This window comes from Trichogramma pretiosum, unplaced genomic scaffold (genome assembly GCF_000599845.2).
Source record: "Trichogramma pretiosum strain Unisexual culture from Peru unplaced genomic scaffold, Tpre_2.0 scaffold36, whole genome shotgun sequence".
NCBI lineage: Eukaryota > Metazoa > Arthropoda > Insecta > Hymenoptera > Trichogrammatidae > Trichogramma > Trichogramma pretiosum.
Genome location: NW_019641685.1, coordinates 1436168 through 1460416, shown reverse-complemented (window position 1 = coordinate 1460416; position 24249 = coordinate 1436168). Strand labels below are relative to the sequence as shown.

Sequence of the window (24249 nt, the reverse complement as noted above, 5' to 3'; positions counted from 1 at the left end):
TATTGCAATGATTGAAACTCATGAAAAATACAGTAAAGCAACGAAGTAAGACGACTTGGTAATTTTTGTCAAGATTTAGTAAATAATATGTTGAAGGAATACTTGATACAAAAGTTAAAAAAAATTAAATTTCATAATTACATTCATGTATAATTTTACCTTTTCATCGGCTCGCTAAAAAAAGTACTGCACTCGCCTCGCGGCGCGAAGCGTCGGCACACGATCATCGTCAACGCGCCAAGTGCACATGATATAATTCATCGAAGATTTTTCTCAACGATTATACGGAGAGACGCACTCGGGCTCTCGCGATCACAATCTCATCCGCGGCTCATCGAGATCTCGCGCGGAGGTGGTTATTATCGATGCAGCCGATCTTCGCGCGGCTCGTTTATCGCACGCAACGATCGCACGAAAGTTATATTATACGCGAAAAAAGTTCCGATAATATAACAATGCGGTAATGTCTAAATTTACTCTCTCTCGTATTGGCTTTGCTTTTTATTGACAACGAAGAAAAAGAAGAGATGCGTCACACGAACTAACGCGGTATATCCCCCCGCGTAACATTACGCAGGTGTGCATGTATGTGTATATATTTGTACGCGCTGATAACGCGCGATGATGTCGACGACGTCGTTCTTATACAGCAGACACACGGCAGTCGAGTATAGCGATAAGCTTTCGTGCATTCGCGATATAAATGTGACTCTTCACCGACCGGTCGAAACAGAAGCGATCGAAAGTTGCCTCAGTACAGTTCGTATAACAGTATAAACCAAGTTTGAAATCAAGCCAGTCCACAGCATGTCGAAAGCAGCGTGTCTATTTCTCGGCCTGCTCGCCCTTGTGGCTTGTGCCAACTCTACCCCGTACTACGTCTCCAGCTACAGCTCCAACTACAACAACAACAACAACAACGGCTACTACGCCAAGGCCAACCAGTCGCACAATCTGATAATGGGCGTGCGCCAGCCGGGCGACCGTCTCATCTACCAGGAGAGCGTCGTCAAGCCGTCCAAGTTTCTGCAGGTGATCCAGGTGGAGAAGAGCTTCAACGTGAGCAACGGCTACTACTTGACGCAGATCCGCGCCATGGACCAGAAGACCAACGGCAACGGGGCGTTCGCGACCCGAGTGCGCGGCGGGCCCGGCTACAACAACGTCACCCTCAGCTTCAAGAGCCAGCGCGGCCACGGCATCAATTTCCTCGTCCAGCTCTACGCCAGGTCCAGATATTATCATTGAAGAACGGCGATACAATAATCGAGTCGATGTTGCGCGCGATACACAAAAGTATTTTGTTGTTACAGTTGAATAAATTAATAAAACGCGCGTTGTTTGCGCAAGCTGATATATTAACGCGCAGCAGTCGCGAGGCCGTGTGTGTGTGTATGAATGTACGTTGTAAGCTCCGTAATTGTGCGCGATTTGTAAAATATAAAACGTCGATTGTTATTGTGATACAAATATTATTATACATATAATTATTTATATACGTATTGTAGATATTCTCGATCGAATAAAAGGTATACTCGTTTACAATGATATATATTTTCCAAACATGCGGCATTTCATCTTTGTGTTTTTTTCTTCTCTTCTCCTTTTGTTTTTTTTCTCGCTGTCGTCCTTGTGTATTACTCTCGAGTATGCGCACGCGGCCACGAGGCCCGAATGACTCACATTTTAAGCCTGGCACTATACACGTAATAAGGCCGATAAATTCGTACGTGCGTGTGTGTGTATACGACGCCGTCGTGCTTTGAATTTGTGTCATATGGTGATCAACGCAACTACTGCTGCTGTTGCTCTCTCGATATTGGTAAACATTGAACTCGATGCGTACGAGTCTATAACTATATAGTCGTCGTTTTGCGCAAAGTAAAATAGGCGATAATTTCGACTCAAGGAAAAATGCCTCTGTGTATGGACGTATCTACACATTTGGAACACAGGCAAGAATGAATGCGAATAAATCGTATCATAAAGTGCTCCCATGTAGCCGTAGCAGCCGGCTGGAGTCGCTTTATATTATGAGCTTGTTTAAATCGATTTCATTATAGAGTGTCGCCTATCCCCCCCCCCCCCCCCCCCNCCCCCCCCCCCCCGAGACTCTATTCGCTCTTTTTAATACGATATAACACATCTGCGCCTCAGTGCTACATGTTAATACACAATGTAAGTATATCGAGAAGCTTATATTCATCGCATATGTAAAATCAGCAGGCCAAAATGTGTCGATGACATAAGCGCGTCTCTCGCAGCAGCCAAGACGATCTCGCATCTCCGATCGGTCGCTCGCTCGCTCGCTCAGTAGTCGCGCGTCAGTCAAGCTCGGCACACACACACAGCAAAATATTCTCTCAGTTCACGCAATCATGTCGCTGAAACTAGTCCTCCTGTGTCTCGCTGCCCTGGCCGCCCTGGCCCAATCGCAGTCGCACGACCTGGTGATCGGCGAGCGCCAGTACAACGACATCCTCGTCTACTCGGAGAACATCGCCCTGCAGGCCAGCGTCGTGGGCCAGAAGATCGTGCACGAGCAGACCTTCAACGCCATCAACAATCACGTCATCACCCAGGTGGTGGCCAAGGACTCGGCCGACGATGGAACCGGCGCCACCGTGACCGTGACGGGGGGCGGACCCGGCCAAGACCACATCACCTTGAGATTCAAGAGCCAGAGGTTCCGCGGCGTCTACTTCACCGTCCAGGTCTTCGCCAAGCCCAAGGTTTAAAGCCTTGATAATAAATTATTATATCACGAAACCAGCCCAGAACTTGTGTAACTACTCGACGTCGTCGTTGTTGGAGCTGTGTTTTCTTCCACGCGTGTGACTTTATATACATACTTGTTATGATGAGATATTGTAACGACCGGCAAAGACCTCGGTTCCTTTTTTATTTTATTTTTTAAATTTATATACATTTATTATCCATGCACAATCGAACGCCGATCGAGTTTCGTCGTTTTTCAACTCTGTACGATATACTTTATACACATGTATTGTATTTACAAGCAGAATATTTACAAATAAATTATTTTTTAGCAAAAAAAGAAAAGTGCAGTTTCGTTTTTTTTTATAACTCCGTTGTAATTAACGAGTGCCCGTTAAAACACTGGTGGCAAAGCAACGATATTACATATCCCGCGGGGAAAACCAGCACGCGCGATTCCGTCGAATTTTTTTTTTTTTACATTTTACCAATATCGCGCGAACGCGCATTACAATATCCTCTCTCCGAAAAAGAAGAAGAAAAAAAAGCACAGAGCCATGTAAGTAGAGCAACAGATATGAAATACGATTCATCGCGTCAATTACGCAATTTATGTTATGAATCTCTCTCTCTCTCTCGTATTCTTCGCGATGATCATCGCGTACATAATTCGATCGGTATATAGGAATGATGCGACGATAATCCGCTCGCGAAACGTGAGAAAATACGAGAAAAACAGACTGCGCAGATAATAAACCAGTTTGCGAAAAAAGTTCGCCGCGGCTGCTTCTCGTCGTTGTGCGACTATTATTCGACCGCTGATCGTTCCTCTCGAGTCTCGTCTCGTTCTATTTCCTTCTAAACGATAAAGTCAAAAAAAAACTACTGTTTATCTCCTTTCCGAATAAACCCAAAATATAATATCAAGATTTGAGAATCGATGCGTAATTCCCGCCGTCGAATAGTGTTGGCAGCTGCGATAAATTTCCAACTTTTGATGTGTCCCCTCTGGAAATCCATTATTCGTCACGATCGTTAATTCAAGTCGAACAATTTTGATCTGCTTTGATCATTGTTTTTATGAGAAAATACAATTTCGTCATCAAATTTTCAAGTGCTTGCCCTTAACTCTCCCCAACTCTCGATCTCTTGCCTAAAATATTCTTCTCGTAGCTACAACAGCTGCCGATCGAGTAAATATACATCGCGCAGAAAACAAGGAGTCGGAGGCAAACGTTCTGTTTCTCGAGAACTCGATGCTCTCTCGACTGCTCTGGCGTTATATACTCGAGTCGAAAAATTAAGCATCGCCAATTGACCTCTATTGATAACAGTCGGTTCTTGCACAGATTTTAATTAAGTCGTTGCTCGAGGCTGTATACTCTAAAGACGTATATCGATTGTATGTAAAACTATTTTTTTCTTGATGTATTTAAATTATGAATAGTGGACGTAGGAAATGAACGTAAACTGAGAAAAAATAGCATTTTTTTATTTCATTCGATTATGTTTGTTTCGAGAAATCTCGAGATGCATCGAGCTACCAAATTATGCTAAAATATTGAATTTTCGTAAAAACCAATTTTTTCACAATTGAGTAACCGGCACTACAAACTAAACACATCTCGATCAAAATTGAATAAATGCGCATATATTTATCAGTCGAGAACAGATTCGATGTACATCGATTTTACGAAGGAAAAAAAGGCCAAGCAAGCTCCGGCGTTTATTCTCTCTAAATTGTGCTCAAAATATATTTACCTAAAGCGTTTTAATATAAAAAAGTGTAATTTAACGACTTCGACCGTTTATTATACGCGAACAGTTCGCATTATTGTACTATACCCGGGCGAGGCTGGAAAAAAAAGGCACGCGCAGGCGGTATTTCTTTTCAATTATGCGCTCGTGCGTGTGCGAACATCGTGTGTACACACACCACCGGGAATTCGCTCTAGTTTCGCTCTCTTGTTTACAGGAAAATAAGGAAATGCAAAGATGTCTCGCGAGGAGAAAAAAGAAAAGAAAAGGAAACGTCGAGTCTCGAAATGAGCAGCTCGGGTGAGCTTCGGCAAGGGGGGTCGTCGTATTAAAATCCGCCGGTGTATTCCCATCTCGAAAAAAAAAAATGTTTACTCGATGTAAACGAACAATGTCATGGCGAGTGTAGTTTCGACGTTATAACGGATGCAGTTATGAGAAAGATGTTTGCATTGGAATATCGAAGGTGTACTTGACGTCGGAGGTCTTGGATGGTTATGCTCATCGATAATGTTGGTTTTAATGAAATTGAGTTAAAATTAATTAATTTTTAGCATTGATATAAAATAATTTTCTTCGCTTTTCTCATTCCCTGCACATATAGTAGTGAATCAGCTGACGAAAACGTGCTATTGAATTATTATCTCGATAGTCTTTCAGCCACACGAGCGAAATGCAAAAATGACATCACCGCTTTAAACAGACTATACGGTAATAACGCTACGCACGTATGATCGAGTTTAGCTACGAATCAGCGCCTCCCAGTATTACGCGCACCTGAAGTCATTCTCGAAGATAAGATAGTACGATCGCGACAAACAAGCCAATCGATTCTTATAAATTGCCCCGACGGTCGCATAAAATTCGTCACTTTCTCGCAAAGTGTTTACCTCGTAATATTATACTAATTATCCGTGCGAGTATACAAACATGAACGGCAACTACTGTCGGTCGATCCTCGCGCTCGTCTGCGGCCTGCTGGTGGCCGTTCTCGTCGTGGTGCAGCAGGTCGACGCCACCAGTCTGACCCTGGGCACGAGGCGCCAAGGCGACGGCCTCGTGTGCGCCGGCGACGTCAACATACGCGCCCGACCCGGCCAGATAGTCAGCGCCACGAAGCTCTGCAACGTGCCCAGGCGCAACCAGACCATCACCCAGGTGCGAGCCCTCGATCTCGGGGTCCGCGGCAGGGGCGGCTACGCGTCCGTCGTCAAGGGCGGCCTCGGCCGCGGGAACGTCACCCTCTACCTGTGGAGCCAGAAGAGTCAGCCGCTCAACTTCACACTGCAGGTCTACGCCTGGCCGTACTACTAAGATCGATCGACGGTGCAAAGTGACGATCGTGTGTGTAGTGCGATATCCAGCGGTTATTGGATAGTTCGATTGTCTCGTATGATACGTTTAGAGAATGATCAAAATTAACGAATAAAAAGTTATATATTTTTGTTAAACATACGTTTTGAACATTTTTTTTATTTACCATTTTCCTCGATCAACAAATTGAACATTATACGACAAGTTATTATCTCAAAACCCTGAAAAGAGCAGTAATTGTACGATTACTTTGTTAACCAGACATAATTAAATAAAGTAGCCCAAGTAAATCTATGCAATTATTTATCCAGATCTAATAATTTACGAATTATACTGAAACAAGGTGATAACAAAATCATTTAATATTTTATTACATAAAATTACATAAAATTTTTCAGCCGTAATACACAAAACTAAAGTTTAAATAATTATTAAACTAGAGAGCATCGTTCTTTAATTGTGCTGACAACCTGAACGATTGTCTCGAAATAAACGTTTTCAGATACGTTTATATGGATTAAAATCTTTTTTCTTGCAAACGAAAAGTTAGATAAATGAAACCTGCAAAGCCCATTATCATCATGTAATTTAAATAATTAATAATGCTTGATTGATTAAACCGACTGATTTAAAAGCTCATTACATTTTATAACAAGTTTTTTAATTGTGTGGATTATTTTGTTCATAAATATGTCACAAAGTAAATGACTGTATTCCGATGATTTTTTAACATGTTATCAAGAAGCGCATGTTGCGCTCCACATGGCATATATAGTTTATGTATTGAGCAAAATATAGTTTTCAAAAATTGGATTCTTATTTAATTAATCAAAAACCGTGTAAATTACCCTTTAAAAAATTTCAAAAAAGAAGAGCAATCTTTAATAGAACAACTGTGTACTCTGGCTCAAAATCTCACCTCCATGATGATAAAAATGAAGTCTCGAAAATTATAATAAAAATATGAATTTTTATTTATGAAAATTCTTAATAATTTCACCTTAATTATGAACGCAAACGAACAAAAGGGTGTGCTGTTTTATAATGGAATACCGAGCGTGGAAAAAAAGTTTGCAACGGCAAAAGAACACAAACAGCATTTTCTAATTCAAGTGCATTCGTGCCTGATGTATGCGCGCACAGTACAGGTCGAAAAGGGCATCGTGTACACAAGTATTCGGATTCCGCGAAAATGACTCGAGTGACGTATCCTCGTATACGCTATATATTATACGGAACACACACATGCACACACACCTTTCCGCGTTTCGCGCACATACCGAGAAAAAGACAATCAAACGGACGTATACTACACAGGCGGGTGAACGATAGGACGAGGCTCGCTCGTAGTAGCAGCGGTAGTGCAACGTCGTCGAAAACAGCTCGCATTATTATAGAATCGAGCCGCGCGGCGTATTATATGTATGCGGCATAGGTATATGCGCGATCGCATGCACAGATCCAGCCCATTCCAAGTCTGCTTGTCATCTCTCTATCTCTATCCCTGCCTGCAAAATTATACATGACCAGCTGCATAATTAAGCTTTGACTAGTAGAGTATACGCGTGTGTGTGTATCTATATCATGCTCGCGCACACACACATACACACTCCACCAAATGTGCGCATTTATAATGTATAATGATTCTCTGTCTGGATTTGCTCTTATCCCGCATAATGTACGTTGAGACATGGCTGGATTGACATCTTTGTTATATACTGAAGCTCGACTGAATATTGTCTAAAAAATATGATTATGCATTGAATGATGAAAATTACCTTATTTGGCTACATTTCCAGATTAAATGGTTGAACGTTACAAGTCCATGATTTTCGTTCTTTCGATTATCGAGAAATGGAGACCACAAAAAATCATATTTTAATGGCAAAACGCCGCGAATAATTAACTCTAATTAGTAGACTGGACAAAGAAAATTATTGATGCGTCGACAATATGCATACGATAGACCGTACATATTTTACAAATTCATCATTTCAAGTAAAATTAATGCATATCCATGCATGCGAAATTTAAATAATCAACGTTCTATACAGACTCCTAGCGAGAGGTCGATGCCAGCCGTGTTAGTTGCCGTTGCTGACGCCGAGATGACGCTAGCCGGCAGTATAGTCGCGACGCTCGAACATCGAACGCTGCGTAGGCCGCGCGCCCAACCGCCCGGCGCGGAGCTGCAATTCGTAAATAAAGAAATTACAGATTGTGTCGATTGTCGAATTATTTCGATAAAGTTAGAGTAAACGTAGCTAATAACCGCTATAGTTCTCTATTCGGTGCGGTAAATTTTCAAGTGTGCAACGGAAAAATTCATCGAACTCAGGCCGCCATTATTAATTTTTTCAACTATTTTTTATAAATTTATATTTAGTGTATAGAGTATGTGTTTTGTGTTTTTTGCGTGTTTAGTTTGTGTGTAGTGCGTGTATTCATGTGTAGTGTATCAGTGTTCCGTTTCTTTTTGCTTTTTTTTCTATTCGTAAAAGCCCAACTAGTGATTTATAAATGTACAAGCGCGGGCTCGTGAATGTTTAAAAAAATACGTTGGATAAAAAGAACGTCCCGCGCGCGCGCGCTCGCTCGCTTCTATACATCCATGCTCCAATTTGCATGAAAAATCGTCGCAGGAGCTGCGGATCGTCGCGGTTGAATTAGCGCGAAGGCATTCATTATGAATGCGGAAACGATCGGTGTAATGTGTAATTGAGCGAATCGCTGGAAAGAAATGTCGTGCAGCGGCGGTGGTGGTGGTGGTGTGTCGCCGCAAGTCGAGCAGAGCAGCAGCCAACGGCATCAATAAGGTAAGATTGCATGAATATATGCACATACTGATATACATAGATTATGCTACACACATACACACATACATCGGAGGGACGAAAAACCCCTAAGCAGGGATATGGCAGCAAATAGATGTCGTGTGCTCGATGCTTTGTACTCGCCCATCCATCTCCGGGCGCATACTCGTATGTGTCTGTGTATCCAAGTCGGTTGGTCGTCATCGAATATTTACGGCTACGTAGAGAGAGAGAAAAAGAAAGAAAGAAAGAGATATAGACTCCGGCACGTATAGGTGAGCACACACGATCGATGATGATATCGTATACATACGCACATACACACATCGTCGACTCTCGCGAATTGCACTACGTACTTAGGCCGTGCAGTACGCAGGCAGCAGCGAGTCGAGCTCTCGTCGAGTTGCACCGCACTCTCATGCTCATGCACACATATTGGCCGACGACGTTGAAGCCTTTTTTGCCGGACAAGCCTCGCGACGGATTTTGCTTGACGGTATCGCATGACTCTCGTTTTCTCTCTGTCTCTGTCTGTCTCTCTCGCTCGCGGTGGATAGCAGTGAATCGCGCCATTTTTCAAGGGTCGCAGCAGCAGCAGCAGCAGAAGAGACGTTCGTCCGAGTCTCGCGCGTTTTTGTGTAGACAAATGCCTGTTTACTCGCGACGAGTCCGGCTTTTACTGTATATAACGATATATATATCGAGGAAAAATTCGACGTGGGACGAGATATTTTATAGGGTGTGTATAAAAAAACCGACTGGTCAGAGTCGTTTCACGACGAAACGAGTCGACGTCGCTCCATACATATATAGCGATCGATGAATTCTCTCGCTCACTCTTTGCTCTCTCGTGTGCGATATCGAACGAGTCTCTCCCTCGAGAAGAGGCGGCGGCAAGTTTTCCTCCAATTTCATGCATGCAACATACCGCCGCGTGAGCTCTCTGCTTCGAGTGTAAGTATATAAAGTTGAAGCTTTTTATACCCAACGCCTCGCGAAGCTGTCACGAAGCTCGCCGAGTCAATAAGTACGAAAGAGGCCTATATGTATAATAAACTTTCTCGCCGTGCGCGCGTGATAAGCGATCGAGGCACACACACACACGAATTGAAAAAAAAGAAGAAGAAGAAGAAGAAGAACGAGTTACGATTTTGTGTGCGAGCCGTGGCGCCTTAATTACACGTATCCCGCGAGTCAGTGGGGAGGCGCATCCCCTAATGAGGGTGCTCGTATTATATAAAAGTCGAGCTGGCAACACGCGGGGCACGGCCAAACTCGTCGTGCATACGTGTGCACGTATTACACTATACCCGTATACATCTAGAGCACATATGAAAAATTCTTGGCGCGGAGCAGCAGCAGCGCACCCCTCCGAATATAAGTCTCTCTCTCTCTCTCTCTCTCTGCCGGCACACACGGCACACACGGAGAGAGGTAGTATCCACGCAACGCTATATAGTATATATGATGCCTACCAGTGGGGGCCACACCGCTGCACCTATGCTCGAGAGCTTTCATTTTTCCTCCCTCTACCTCCCCAGTCGTCGACGCCGCCGCCGTCGTCGTTGCTACGTTATACTCGGGGCTCGCAGCTCGGCTCCGCGTATATAGCTTTCGACGAATTTTCTTCTCTCTTTATTTTATATTATATTATATTATAGTCCGGGGCGCCCTGGCTATATTATACGCGCTTTATGCGAAAAAAGCGACTCCACAGAGAGCGTGTGGACGTAGACGACGACGACGACGACGACGGTGTGTTGCGTAAGCAGCAGATGCGAAAGATCACCGTCTCGGCCACGCCGGCCTTGTTTCCCGAAAATTACCGCGCCGACGACGGCGACTCTTCGTTTTAGCAGTATAGTAGTAGTAGTAGTAGATGTCCGTCGCGTCGGCGACTTTCTGCTCACGCTATTATGCTTTTCCATCCTCGCAGCACGACGCGCGTCTTGTGTGCCGTTTTCCAGGCTCTTCGTTCTTTTTTTTTTTTTGCTGCTCTGTCTTGTCTATATATTTTTCATCGCGATATTTCACCCCCCAATCCCTCCTTCTGCACGTGTATACACACACATGCGCACACATTGCCGACCGAACTTTGACTGTTATAGGTATGAAATGCTCCGCTGCTGCTGCACAAGTTCTGTTTTATATCAGCGACGATTGTTATGGTTAAGCTTTTTTCGCTCTTTCCATTAAAAGCATTAGCGCGCGCTCGGGCTCGCGCGCAAACAAACTGCACCCTCCTCCGGCACACATGTGCTTATATAATACGAAACGTATTTTCGTGTATATATGAAATTCGCGTATATTTTTATAAATTTCATTTTCGACGTATTATACGCGCGGTGCACACACCTATATCGCGTGTATTATTTTCACATGCGATATACTGCACAATTACAGGGAAAAACACGCGCTCGAGCTCGTTCCGCATTTTCGCTCAGTTTTCATCGAATTTTCACTCTGTTCTCGTTTTTTTTCGCAACGTTAAAAGCTTAAAATCGGAGTCGTATAAAAAAGTGTCATTGTGCGTCGAGGACGCGCGACTCGCGTGCAGCGCGCAGTTTGCAGTGGGGCTACATAGTTGGTACGCATACGTACAGGGGCCGCACTCGCGAGTCCGTTTCTCGCATATTATATGTATAGTTTCGTTTTTTGGATAGCTGCCAAATGATGCGCTGCCATCGTGCATTATATACGTATCGATAAATGATCGATAATGGCTTTAAATGCGTAATCTGCGTTATTCGCCTATGTATATACACACACGTCGTACTTATATGCAAGGCAAAAAATGATAACAATAATAATAATAATAATCAGTACATAAATTCGCTATTTATATATATAGCGGAGAATCGCTTTCAAAGAAAAGTACACGACGATGAAAAGGAAAGCGACGAGCGAGGCCGTAATTACAGTCGCGCACCATGAGTACATATGTACAGTAAACACGCGCAGCACCAGTACCTACCATATAGTGGCAGAAAAATGTGAGTGATTAAATAGTCATGAATATATACGCGTATACACGGCGTATATACCGAGGGATCGTCGTGTAATGCACGACGTATGTGCCCGTAATATCATCAGAAACGAAGGGATGGCGCTTGTCGTACAAGTCGTCGTCGTCGTCGTATACATACGCGCGGAGGCAAAAGTAAAAAAAAAAAAAAAAATTGCTAGCTGGTAATCGAGGTTTCTGGCAAGTTACTCGGGCTCTGTATATGCTCCCCCTCGCGCATACACATGCAGCAGCAACAGCAGCAGCCGCAGCAACGAAAGCCCTACTTTAGTCTCCGCTTCGTCGTCTGCGGGCCGCCGCCGCCGCCGTCGTCGTCGCGACACACTCGTCGACGTCATTCTCTGCCGCCGCTCGGCTCGCTCGCACACAGCAGGGGGGTGACGGTGCTGCAACACACATACACAAACACGTGTGTGTGTGTGTGTGTGTGCAGTGCAACGTCAAAAGTGCACGAGCCCGAAAAATCAGCGGGTGTGTGCATGTGCGCGCGCCCTGCACCACCGCCACCGCCACCCCCTTCCAGCGCGCTTCCCTCTTCACGCTCGCACACACGCACACACATGCGTATACACCGACTCTACCTCTCAATGTGCAGTACATACTCAATGAATACACAAGCGTATATACGCGTATGTGGGTGGATGTGTCCACGTGCATCTGTGTGTGTGTGTCTTTTCGACCCTTCATCGTCGTCGTCGTAGTCGTCGTCGTCTCGCGGCTCTCTCATCATTCACTTTTTTCCTGCGCGCTGCAGTGTGTGTGCATATATGCAGCCCCCAAAAAACGCATATAGCTATATATATATGCACATCATATTTTCGCGAGCGCAGTGCCTTATATACTACACCCCTTCCTCCGCGCGATATGGTGGCGTCTTCTCTCTTTCGTGATGCTAATACTTTTTAGCGACGACGACGAGAAGCAGCAGCAGAAGCTCCATTCTTTTTTTCTTGAATGCGTTTTTTCTTTTTTGGAACCTTCTTCTTCTCTTTCTCTTCTTCCTCTTCTTTTTTTTCGGAAAAAGCTCGCTCGCTCGCTCGCTGGGTCTCGCTTAAGCCCAAGGTGTTTGTAACGATTTCTCTCTTCTTTTTTTCTCTCTCCGCGCGCGAGCAATTCTCTCTCTCTCCCGGAAAATGGAGTATATTCCACGGTAGAACATTTCGGGGGCCGAAACTTGCCTCTCTCTCTCTCTCGCGCGAGTTTTAAAGTTAAAATTAATTAAGACGTTGACATTAATGACTGCGAAACTTTTTGAAAATAAAGAAAAAAGAGCCGAGAGAGGAGAGACGAACAGCAGCCGGCGAACTCGATGATTATCGCATCGCAAGCTTTGGCGCTCGCGCCGGCCATTGGGGCGTAAGGAGAAAAGAGACAGTGAGAGAGAGAGAGGAAAAATTTTACGGTGCTTTTTTGCATTCATTTCGAAAATTCCTCTGGCTTTGTGGAAATATATAGCGAAGATTTTTTTTTTACCTCCCCCTGTATGTGGTGCGAATTCACACTCGCACGGCGCGCGCGTTCAAACATTCGCCCAACGCCGTTTCCAATCAACGATTGTCTCCGAGCGCGTACACACGGTACTCTTTTTTCGTTCCTTTGTTTTTTTTCTTCCATTTCCATTTTCTATCGTATCGAATAAACATCCATATACGTATGCGCGCCTATACGCGGCCGCCGCGCCGTGCAACTGCAGTCGCCGTGAGTGTGTGTACATGTGGTATTTGTCGCATTCATCGGCAAACCGACGAGTTATTCGCTCGCACGAAAAATCAAAAGATTCACCTCGTTAAAAAGGGATCGTCGTCGTCGCGTACATGTATATAGGGAGAGAAAGAGACGCAGCGACGAAAAGTCGAACTAAACTCGCACATACACGTATGCGCGCTGCGTATGATACAAAGGAGAGTAAAGCGCGACGGAAACGCATCACGACGACGATTCACGCACGTCGCGCAACTTTGCTCTCTTGATTTTTCTCAATTATACATTCCCGAATGGCGCGCGGGGCATTATACATACGTAAGCGCCGACTATGTCGTACATATAATAGGGCCATTTCGGCTTTTGCCGAGTCTCTGTTTTGGACGAATTCGAGCTTCCTACTGCTATTATATACGCCTCCACCTATGCATATATAGAGCGCATAGACGAAAGAGCCGCCCAGTGCGTTAACGCGACCCTGCTGCTGCTGCTGCTGCGACAGAGTTGAATAGGCAAAAGTCCTACTCTACTACTACTACTACCACTACTCGGTATATGCCCGGGCTGCACAGTGACACGTGCTCCGCGCGTACACGTCCAAATGCCTCGCTCCGGAGCAGATATAGTTGTTGCGGGCCGCGCATAAATGCATGGGAGCGAGTTTTGCGGATATAGAGTCTAGTCTTTTCAGCCTGGACTATATAATGTATGTGCGCGAAACCTAAACGGACGCGACTCCATGTACGTATATAATAGTGTGCTCTCGACAGCATACCGTTTCGCGTCATCCCCTTCTTTATTTCTCCGTCTGTTTATGCGTGCTATATCATTTTCGCCACGACCGAGCTAAACTATCTCCGAGTTCGGCTATAGTTTTCGATCCTCCACCGAGAGCCACTTTGTACATTTTGAAAATGCCCGAGTGTAACTTTGAACTACTAAATAGCTCGTATGGAACGCTCGACTCGATTGAGGAGTCATGCCAACGATTTTTAAAAAAAGTCATCGCTACCTTTCGAACGCGATTAACGCGGGTGCAAAAACTCTAACTCACCCATCACAAACACACACACACGCATATTATATAGGCCCCAAAGTCGGAGCGATCGAGCGTAAAAAGGTTGGCGGCGCGCACGGCATGAGAGCTCCGGGCGCGTGTGCGAAACTGCTGCTGCTGCAGCGGCGGCGCGACGGGCGATAAGCCGGCAACTCAAACTCTGCACACTGTATACGTGTATATTATGGCGTCTGTGTGTGCGTGTATGTGTGCGTCTCTCTCTCTCTTTCTCCCGGCTCGCAGCAGAAGCAGCAGCCACCGCCGCTGCCGCTGCTGCTGCTGCTGCGCTCTCTGTTATACCGTATGTGCGCCGGTGTGTATAACTATATATGCGGCTGTGAGCGCGCGCGCGCCTCGCCTGGGGGGTGCGAGAAGCGGCTCGCGCCGAGGCCTCCTCATTCGAAGCCCGCCACCGGACGAGCGAACAGTCCATCAGCCACCCCGTACATATAGATGCTCGTTTATATATATACACATATATAACGACGTTCTCTATCTCTATTATACCCGTTCTGTCTCTCGTTCGCTCGAGTTTTGTTTTTGTTTTTCGAAGACCCCCGATACTTGCGTAATAATTATTATGTCTTACCGTAGTCACGTTTAAACCGAAGAAATTTGGCGCGTGTGTGTGGTGTGTTTTTTTTTTCGCGTTCGAAATTTGCAGCGGCAAGAGTAGTGCGCGGAGCGGTCGAAACTCCCCGACGACTGATCGGAACGATTTTTTGCACACGCAGTATATCCGATGTATACCGGCTTACGGCAAGACGATATTTTTAATCTTGCGCGTGTGCCACGATCATTGGGACGACTGGCCGATACGTATACAGGATTATCGTACGAGTGTTCGTCGATTTTTTAATTAATCGTTCCTCCGTGTGGTGCGTTTCCAAGTTTCCGTCAAAAAAAATTATAGTGCAGAATTTCCTAAAGTTGTGATCGATCGACGAAGGATAAATCAGTGTTTTTGTTTTTTTAAATATTGTGAGCATCCAGAAGATAATTCAGTGTGTTTTTATTATATTTTAAAAGTGCATGGAAATTAACCGAGTGTCAAAAGCGGAATCGTATCGCACAGCCACCGATTAGCGGAAAAATAAATAAATACAGTGCAGTGGTCGGTCATTTTTTCTCCCCTTGGAACATGTTATAGGAGTCGAGGAGCAACGACCCGCGCCCAGGAATTGATCAGTCAGTTTGAATTTTTTGAACGTTCGATAGTGCAGCGAGTGCGAAGTGTATCGCTCGTTCGATTTGTATTCGACGTTCCAAAGGCGGCAGGAAAAATTTAACCGCAGTAACCAGTGTCGTTTTGGGGGCAGTGTACCACTTCGCACGGGGCCACGTTTTCAGCAATTTTTCGAAAGCTGCGACATAATCTCCGACACGTGTTCGACAGCTCGTAATCGACGTGTGTGTGTGTGCAGTGTGCAAACGACCGCAAATCAACGACCACGACAGCAGCAACAAAAACAGAAGTTAGCCGAGCGCGTGAAGCAGCAGCAGGGCTCGCAACAACAGCGTGTGGTGTTTATGTGCAGTGCGAAAATACGAGTGTAGGAGGGATTCGGAGAGCGACGGCCTAGTCGCGGCGCATCCCGCGAAAAACCGGTTTATCGTGTTCGCGAGTTTGGAAAAAAAAGAGCAAAGGAAGGAAAGAGCAATCCGAAAAGGAGCTATTGTGTGTGTCGAGCAGTGGTGTGAGTGCGTTTATAATACATCGCTACACATCTGCATACAGCGCTGCTACTGCAGCAGGTGCCAGCCAGCCAGCCAGAGCGAGTGTCGCGCGTGGTGTTGTGCTTCGACCATTCGTTCGAATTACGTAGCCGTCGAGTAGTTGCTCTTCGGTTTTCACTGTGCTCCAGTTCTCTCGCCTCTTCGCGCCTGCATACGTCCACACGGCGGCAGGGGCGTCGTCCGAGAGTTGTAGCTCGCGACCAAAGCTCGAACTAATTTCCAGTTCCCACAAAAAGTGAGTATTCGAATCGGGAACTGTAACTATTATGTAATCCGTCTCGCAGTTGCATCGAGAGAATTATTTTTACGTTTAAATATATAAACTATCCATATAAATCGGTACCGCTGGTAAAACTTCAACAACCGCGAGTTGACTTATACAATTACCTTCACTTAGCTACTTGCAGTTTTACAGATATACAAGTACTCGCCATCTAGTAACTGAGGCTTGAAGTAATATTATCTTATTGAAAGTTACCGAAAACTGGTCTAGATTTTTTGAAACAGTCAATGTTTTCGAGTTGAGCGTTTCAACCCAGGGTGTGTATGCATACTGACGTAAGAGTGAAGGAGTGTGCGTTACAAGCGAACATAAACATGACACGTCCGGCGCTTTTTATCGCGCCGTTAGTGCTGTTCACTGTCTCTCTATTTTTTGTGATTGCCGCGAACAACCTCCGCGTGCACTCAAACCCAAGCCCGACTCCGAACTTATTGTTGTGGACACTGGTACACGTATCTCGGGTCTTTTCACCCACGGATATAATGAAAACTTAGCTCTAGCAAAAGTTTTTGTATCCGCGCTTTCCAGTGTACACACATGCGACTGCGGGACGACGCGGGGTCAGTTGCAGGTCGGCCGACCAACGCCAGCGAGCGACCGACCGAGGGTTTGCATTTCATTCGTATTATTACGAGGGTATATATGCGTTGCGAATAACTCCATAACGGAAAGTACACAAACATTATGTTGAAAACCAAAAAAAAACGGAGTTAATAAAGCAACGTTAATTGGTCGCGTTTCATTTTTCCACCGTGCCCTTCGATACGTTTACTTTTCAAAATAACAGCATTACGTACGCACGCGACTATTATTCGAGCGACTGAAAGGCATATATGTATACGCGCATAGTAGAAATCTATATACGCAGGCACGCGCGCGCAAAGGCCATTACACTCACTCGCGCTCGATTGTCCATCAATTAATAAATATATATACGTATAAACACGGGCGCGTCATTTTTAATCAATCTGCCGAGCGATGCATTGGTTTAAATGCAATTTGAGTGGCTGCGTGTGTGTGTGTGTACATAGTAGTGCACGCCATATAGTAGAAGCAGCAGCAGCAACAATGCATCACTTTACCAGTTGGCGAACAAATTAGAGTAAAAGATAATCGTTGCGAGTGCAATGCTCGCACAGAGACACACACACACACAGAAACATCCAGACTCGCCGACTCGTTATTTATTGTGCCAGTTCGTAGGATACATATAAAAGCGGGCCGCGACAGTAGCAGTAGTGGTAGTAGTAGTAGTAGTTGCAGCAGCAGCAGCAAAGAAAGCTCGCTCGACTGCTGCTGCTGCTGCTGTTGCTCTGCACATATAGGTATACTACCAGACCGAAGCTACTACTGCACCATTCAAGTCGTGCAATAATTCATCGCGCGCGGCAAATTTGTCACTCCAACTGTATATACACAGCTCTGCGAGGTATGTATGTATGTATTATATATACACTGAGGCGCGCGCGGAACATAACCTGCGCGCGCGATTTCGTCCTTTTCCAGTCCTACGGTATATATACACGCCGCCGCCTCCTTTTCTCTACTATATATACGCAGTTGTGTTACATGCATCGGCGTCGAAAAAGCCATTAATTTGCAGTCGCTGATGAAACAATAGTAAAAGCGGCAGAAAGTCAGCGTCGTGCTTCTGCCACTTGTGTATAGTACCGCGCGCTCCTGTGTACATAAACAACTTGAGAGAGAGAGAGAGAGAATTTCGCTCTCCAATTCTCTCTCTCCTCTCTCACTCGTTACTCATTGCCGGGGCAGAAAATAAGACCCGCTTTGCGATAGATACATGTATATTACAGTCGCGCAGCGGCAGCCGAGAGGCAGCGAGATGTCGAAATTGAATTCGACTAGTCCGCCTGTTTACCTACTTATCGGAGCTCTACCTCGCTACTGCTGTACGTATATAATAAAATACAGCAGCAGCAAAAGCCCAAGCGTTGCTGTTGTACCGGAAAACGAGCTTCGGTCGAGATGTATGTACAACTTGTATACTTCTCGTCATCTTATACACGCAGTATAGCAGCAGTGGTATATAAAACACCCGCGCGCCGTTGCTCTTTGCTTTTTCTTATGCGTTCGATCTACCTCACTGAGATAATAAACTAGATGAGATTACAGTTGTAGGCGTCGTCGTCGTCGTCGTCGTACCTATATACCTATACGTATGCTACCCTGCAACTATATACCAACTCGCATCTCTTCGTCTCTTTCGTCGACGTCGACTTTGTCTTGCGGTGTCGGGAGCGCGCGCGAGTGTTGTGCTCTCTGCGGTTTTGTGCGCGCGGGGGTAGATGAAGCGACACTAACCCTTTCTCGAAATACAACTGCTGCACGGCCTGCTGTTGCTGCTACTGTGCTCCACCACCAGTCTCGGATCGAAAGTTATATACATCGGTCTGTTGCGCCGAGCGAAGCTTTTTCGAATTGCCTGCGTGCATATGTGTGTGCGTGTGCTCCAGCCTGCGACGTGACGTTGTTTTTGTTTTGCCTTTGGCGTCCTGTTCCTCTCTGGCTTCCATTTAAAGTCGCGTGCGTTTGCTTTCTTTTGAAAATCTCACTGGAGCAGAAATATTTCCTTCTTCTTTTTTTTTTCGTATAAAATGTATATTTCGCGCATACATACGTCGATACATCACACGCGATTCCGACTTCTCTCTCACTCTCTTTGACGCGCCTGACAACGACGCAACGCAATGCGCGCGAGAAAAATTCGTAGGAGAAAAATCAACCTCTCTCTGTCGCAAATCTCATTTCACTCTCTCTGTGCGTGGCGCGCCGTGCAGAAAGATTATTTTTAACTCTTTTTTTCATCTGCCACAAAATCGCAAAAGCAGCGTGACGTATTAATGAAACAAGAAAATAAATCCTCGCGCGTCGCTATGTACCCTTTAATTAGTGCAGAGCTCACGTAAATGTGGTACGTCGAGAGGCGTGCGTTAATTTCGCGCAAAACCTTAGCCCGAAAATGTATAAGTGCAAACGCGACATTTCTTCGGGACCATTTAGTCGGCGGTTTTTCATTGCCTGCGCCAACAGCAGCAGCAGCAGCAGCAGCAGAACTAGATTCCGTCGAAGTAGTTCATACGCGTCACATTTTTTTACGTATTGTATATAATAATAAATTCGCGTATTCACGGCGCGGAGAGGCCTAGCTATGCACAATCAAAATGTGCGCCTGGAAGCAAGTTTCATACGTATAAGTACCAAATGGAGCAGGCGCGCGGAAAAATGAAAAATGAATCATCGCGCGAGTTGTGTTCTCCTCTCGTCGCACACGAGCGGCACATACAGGGATGATAAAAAAAAGAGAGAGAGATAGAGGAGCAGCGTTGAGATATCGTGCTTAGCGACTCGAAAGAGACAATCGACCCGCGGGTGCAAGATTTACTCGCGCCGTAGCAGTACGCGTATAATATTTTCGCGTGCACATCCGCACACACATGCTCTCGCGCAGGGGGCAAAATGCGAAACTTGCCAAAAGCTGTACTCCGTACATGTATATGCGTGGCTGTTATATATCGGCAACGAATTGATGCAAATTTAATCTTTTTCGCTGAGACGACGACGACGACGAGGCAGTTGTCGCTCTCTTTCATATAATATATAAGGCGAAAGACTCGCGTTACGGGTATAGAAAGGAGAGAGAGAGTGAGAGAATATGAGTGTAGCCGCGTGCGACGTTTAAGCTTGAAATTCGATTTGCCTTAGCAGCGGCAACGGCAGCACGCGGAGTTCAATTTAGCGCAATCGTTCGATTACGACGACTGTGACTCGAGGACGACGACGAAGAAACCCTTTAGATCCGCGTAGAAATTCGAACGTCGACGTTTACGGGCACACATACATACGCACACGCATAGGAATATCAACGCACACATGTCTGCTATATGTGTAGACAGAGATTCGCTGCAACGCGTCGTCGTCGTCGTCGTCGCCGATGCTTTTCTCGCGCTGCTGCTGTACAAACTCTCTATTGACTTTTCAAAAGCGTTTCTTAGCTGGAACTCCGTCTACGACGTCTCTTTCGCGTCGTATTTCTCAATTATAAATTTCGGATATTAGGTTTTGCGACGCGTGCTGCTGCGTTCCATTTATGTATATGTTCTCTCGTGTTATGAGAAAATTCCGTGATATTTTAATAATCTATGAATTAGCGAATCTCGTATATGAATTCATACGATGCAATTAAGCATCGCGCGCTTATAGTACGCGTAATTGGCATCTCGCTATGTTTAAATTGCAATTTTATATGGATTCGATACAAGTTTTGAAATTCGACGCGATATGTATGATGCGCATTTTTTTCTAGCTTAGTTTAGCGAATCGCACTTTATGTAACAAAAACAACAATCCGCGCGACGTATAAAGCTAAAATTTCCTAAACAAGGCTTTTATGATTGTGTCTCGTTGCGCTTCAACCCGTGGCCGTTTCATTTTCAGTATACTAGCGAGTATATATCGTCGTATAAATTTTCAACATTTCCGTAATTTCAATGGGAAATTCTACATTCCCAAAATGCTCCATCGAAAATCTATATTATTTTGTTCAAATTTAGCGAGTTTCGAGTGTATATAGCGGGAATCAAAGTGGTATTTTATTGAGGAGAGTGTTTTGCATTCTTTAAAAATGTATGCCTGCGAATATTAACGGTGGAATTCAATAATAACAAACAATTTTAACAATCCATTCGTTCAAATTTAATTTCCTCGTATTGCAGTTTACGATTTATTTTTAATTTGATAATTTCTGCCTTATTTCTGTGTTCAAATTCGGTTATAGAATATCGAGTGCCTTTATTATGAATATAGTCGCTAATGTAAATTCCGATTAATATTATTGAATTTGAACAGTTTATTCTCTGAATAACTCTCACCAAAAAATTTATATCTTGTAAATATATTCTCTAAAATTTCTCGCTCGTAAGCGATCTCAAATTTGAGTTTCTCAAGTTCGCAATATCGTTCTTGAATAAAAACTAATCGTTCCCAAGAAAAGTCTTTAGTTTAAAATTACCCAAAATAAGCTTCTGTACACCGCAGCGTCATTTTTCTTCATTCTGCATTATATATATTTCTATACATTCCATTATGAGCTTTATTAAATTCGATAACGAGTCTCGAAATTATGAACGAAGCTCGAGTTCGCTCTTTTCTTCTCTACTCTCTCTTCTCTCTGGAGTGCTGTTCGTGCTCTCTGGCAGAGAAAACGATGGGAAAATTGCGCCGAGCGCGCTAATATACGCGCGGCAGCAGTGCACAGTGATGAAATATTTCATGCGTGACAGCTTATAGTTCTCTCTCACTCTCTAGGCCATAGAGAGCATTCTCGGCTTTCGAAATGTTTTTAATAAGAACGAAGTTGTATCTTTGAAGTTGAAAACGCGCGTATACCCATTGTGCGATAGTCGAGAGCTTTGTATCATCGACGCTTTCCGTCTCAATGGAAAAATATACTCGATCGTCGAGTGCAACTGCCGCCGTGTATTTCTCTTTATTCGGTACATTATACCCAAGGGATATGTATAATTGTCAACTACTGTTTTTTCCACAATAAATACCTTTTCTCTCTCTTTCTCTCTCTCTCTCTTGCTCTCTTTGGCCCGTAAACTCATCTCCCTCGTCCTCTCCTATCCTCCATCCTAGCTGCGCAAAAGTTTCCCATTCGATCTATAGCGGCGCGCGCGCTACTACTAGCCCGGGTTATACTACTTTGGTGCCGGCGACAGCAGGACGATGCGTCACCGTGATTTAGTGCGCTTCGTGTACACTATTCGCGTAATGCAAATCACTGCCAGTGTACCCGTACTGCAGCAATGCTACACACGCCACTGCTATAGTTGTACATAGCAGCAGCAGCAGCAGCAGCGAAAAGTGAAACTGTTTGCTCGCCTCTACCGCACTTGCTTGGAACCATCCACCGACACCCTCTTCACCCCCCCTCGCTCCTTCCCCTTTCAACGCGTCGATGTCTGTATCCTATGTATATATACACCTACTGCAGAGGCGACATTTTCTTCCTATCCTGGTATTTGGTGCGCTGTTTCTCTCGGGCCAATAAGCAAGCGATAAGTTTTTTCTTTACTCTTTGGGTACGGTTGTCGCGCCGCGCACTTTCTGTGGCTTTTTAAATTAATCGAATTTCCATCGCGAGAAGAGGCGGTGGCGGCGGCAGCCAGATCTCAAGAGCTCTTGTAGAGTAGCTGCGTACTACTACCATCACTGCCTCCGCTGCGCGTGGCTACACGTAGATATCTCGCCCGCGAAATTATTCGTAAATAACGCGAGGATTTTTACGTTATTAAAAAATAATATCGCTCGCAGTATTTGCTGCAGCTCTGACCTAAATCGTCCTCCGCACCTCCTCGTCCTCGCTGCTTCGCAGTGTGCTCTTGTACAGGTGGACACAGGCTGCTGCTGCTGCTGCTGTATTAATAATCGTTTATCGAATATCGTAGAGTTACAACGCGGCGGTGCACTGCCCTCTCTCGAGCCAAGCGAAAAAGTTATTATTATTTAACGCGTATAACGTATCCCTGCGCCAGACTCTGTGCACACCGCGGCCCGAGCAAATTGGCTTTTGTATTTACATTCAATAAATAATGCAAAATATTAATCCATTATCGAGCTTTGCTTTTAATTAAATCGAACCCGAGCTTTATGTATATCTCACGTGTGCAAAAGTGCGCGCGTATGTACGTGCATATTTTCGGGAGCAAAAAAGTGCGTGTGTAAGGTTTATTTGGTGTACGGGACTTGGCGCAATGAGTATCGATCGGCTGCGTCTCTCTCTCTCTTTCTATCCCTCACGACGAATGAAAAATGCATCAGAATCAAACGTCGAGTTTAGTTTTTCGTGTTCTCGATTCTGCGTGCGCGTGTACGTGCGTACGTCTACCTGACATTTTCTCGAACCAAAAAACAAACAAACGAAAAAAACGATCACGTTATTAATAATGTACAGTCACCGTTGATGCGTCTACACGCAGCTGCGAGCTTCTCTCCTGCGCCCTAATACATCAATAGGTCCCTCGGAGAGAAGAGGAGGTACAGAGCGGGGTGACAGAGAGAAGAAAAATCATTGACTCCGGCTCGTCGTCGTACATAGTGTGTGTAGCGGTCGATCGCCCCGCGACGTCATTAATCTCGCGAAGCGACCGCAGGTAGACACATATAGGAGGATAGGTACACAGCCGCGCGAGGGCAATCTGTCGCGCTCGGTGGACACGTTTTATCGTTTTCTCTCTCTTTGCCCAATGGAGTTGAATAAGAAAAATCAGCATCGCTTATGTCCGCGTACATATATATCTATCGACAGCAGCATCGACTCGTGTAGCGACTAATTTATTCAAACGAATTTGCAGTACGCATCGTCGGTTACATTATGTAAATTTTCGCGTACATTTTTATTATATTTTTTTATGAATCTGTTGATCTAAAAAATTAAATGTTGTTCCTCTTTGTTTCAGGTGACCGAAAGTTTCCAGCTCAGTTTGACTCAGTGTGCAATCTATCTTGGTGTTTTAGTGTGTTTTTTTTATATATATATAGTAGTGCATCGTAAACATTTAACTCGGACATCGTCGCCATGTCTTGGCTGCTTCTTTATCTTCTGCTGCAAGCCGTCATGGAGGTGTTTCCCAGGGAGACGACTTCTCTTCGGGCGGACATTTATTGGAACTCCACCAATCCAATGTGAGTACGCCACTTTTATTGCCTGAGCGCGTTGGCTAACTTTTGCCTCGCTCTATATCTGTATTCTGATTATGGTGTGTATACGTATTATATGCACTACATTCAATACTATCCCCGCCGAGTCGGAGGTACGACT

General features: G+C 44.9%; 3 protein-coding genes across 3 annotated transcripts; all 3 read left to right on the top strand.

The window, feature by feature from the left end:
• The first annotated feature begins 638 nt into the window (after positions 1 to 638).
• LOC106659791 (probable salivary secreted peptide) lies at positions 639 to 1563 on the top strand. Its single transcript, XM_014382488.2, has one exon. The coding sequence runs from the start codon at positions 808 to 810 to the stop codon at positions 1246 to 1248; it is 441 nt and encodes a 146-aa protein (XP_014237974.1). The 5' UTR covers positions 639 to 807; the 3' UTR covers positions 1249 to 1563.
• Positions 1564 to 2267: 704 nt separating this feature from the next.
• LOC106659847 (probable salivary secreted peptide) lies at positions 2268 to 3063 on the top strand. The gene has a single exon (XM_014382564.2). It carries the CDS (start codon positions 2379 to 2381, stop codon positions 2736 to 2738), a length of 360 nt encoding a protein of 119 aa, XP_014238050.1. The 5' UTR covers positions 2268 to 2378; the 3' UTR covers positions 2739 to 3063.
• Positions 3064 to 5331: 2268 nt separating this feature from the next.
• Positions 5332 to 6092, top strand: LOC106659838 (probable salivary secreted peptide). Its single transcript, XM_014382554.2, has one exon. The coding sequence runs from the start codon at positions 5407 to 5409 to the stop codon at positions 5788 to 5790; it is 384 nt and encodes a 127-aa protein (XP_014238040.1). The 5' UTR covers positions 5332 to 5406; the 3' UTR covers positions 5791 to 6092.
• The last annotated feature ends 18157 nt before the right edge of the window (positions 6093 to 24249 follow it).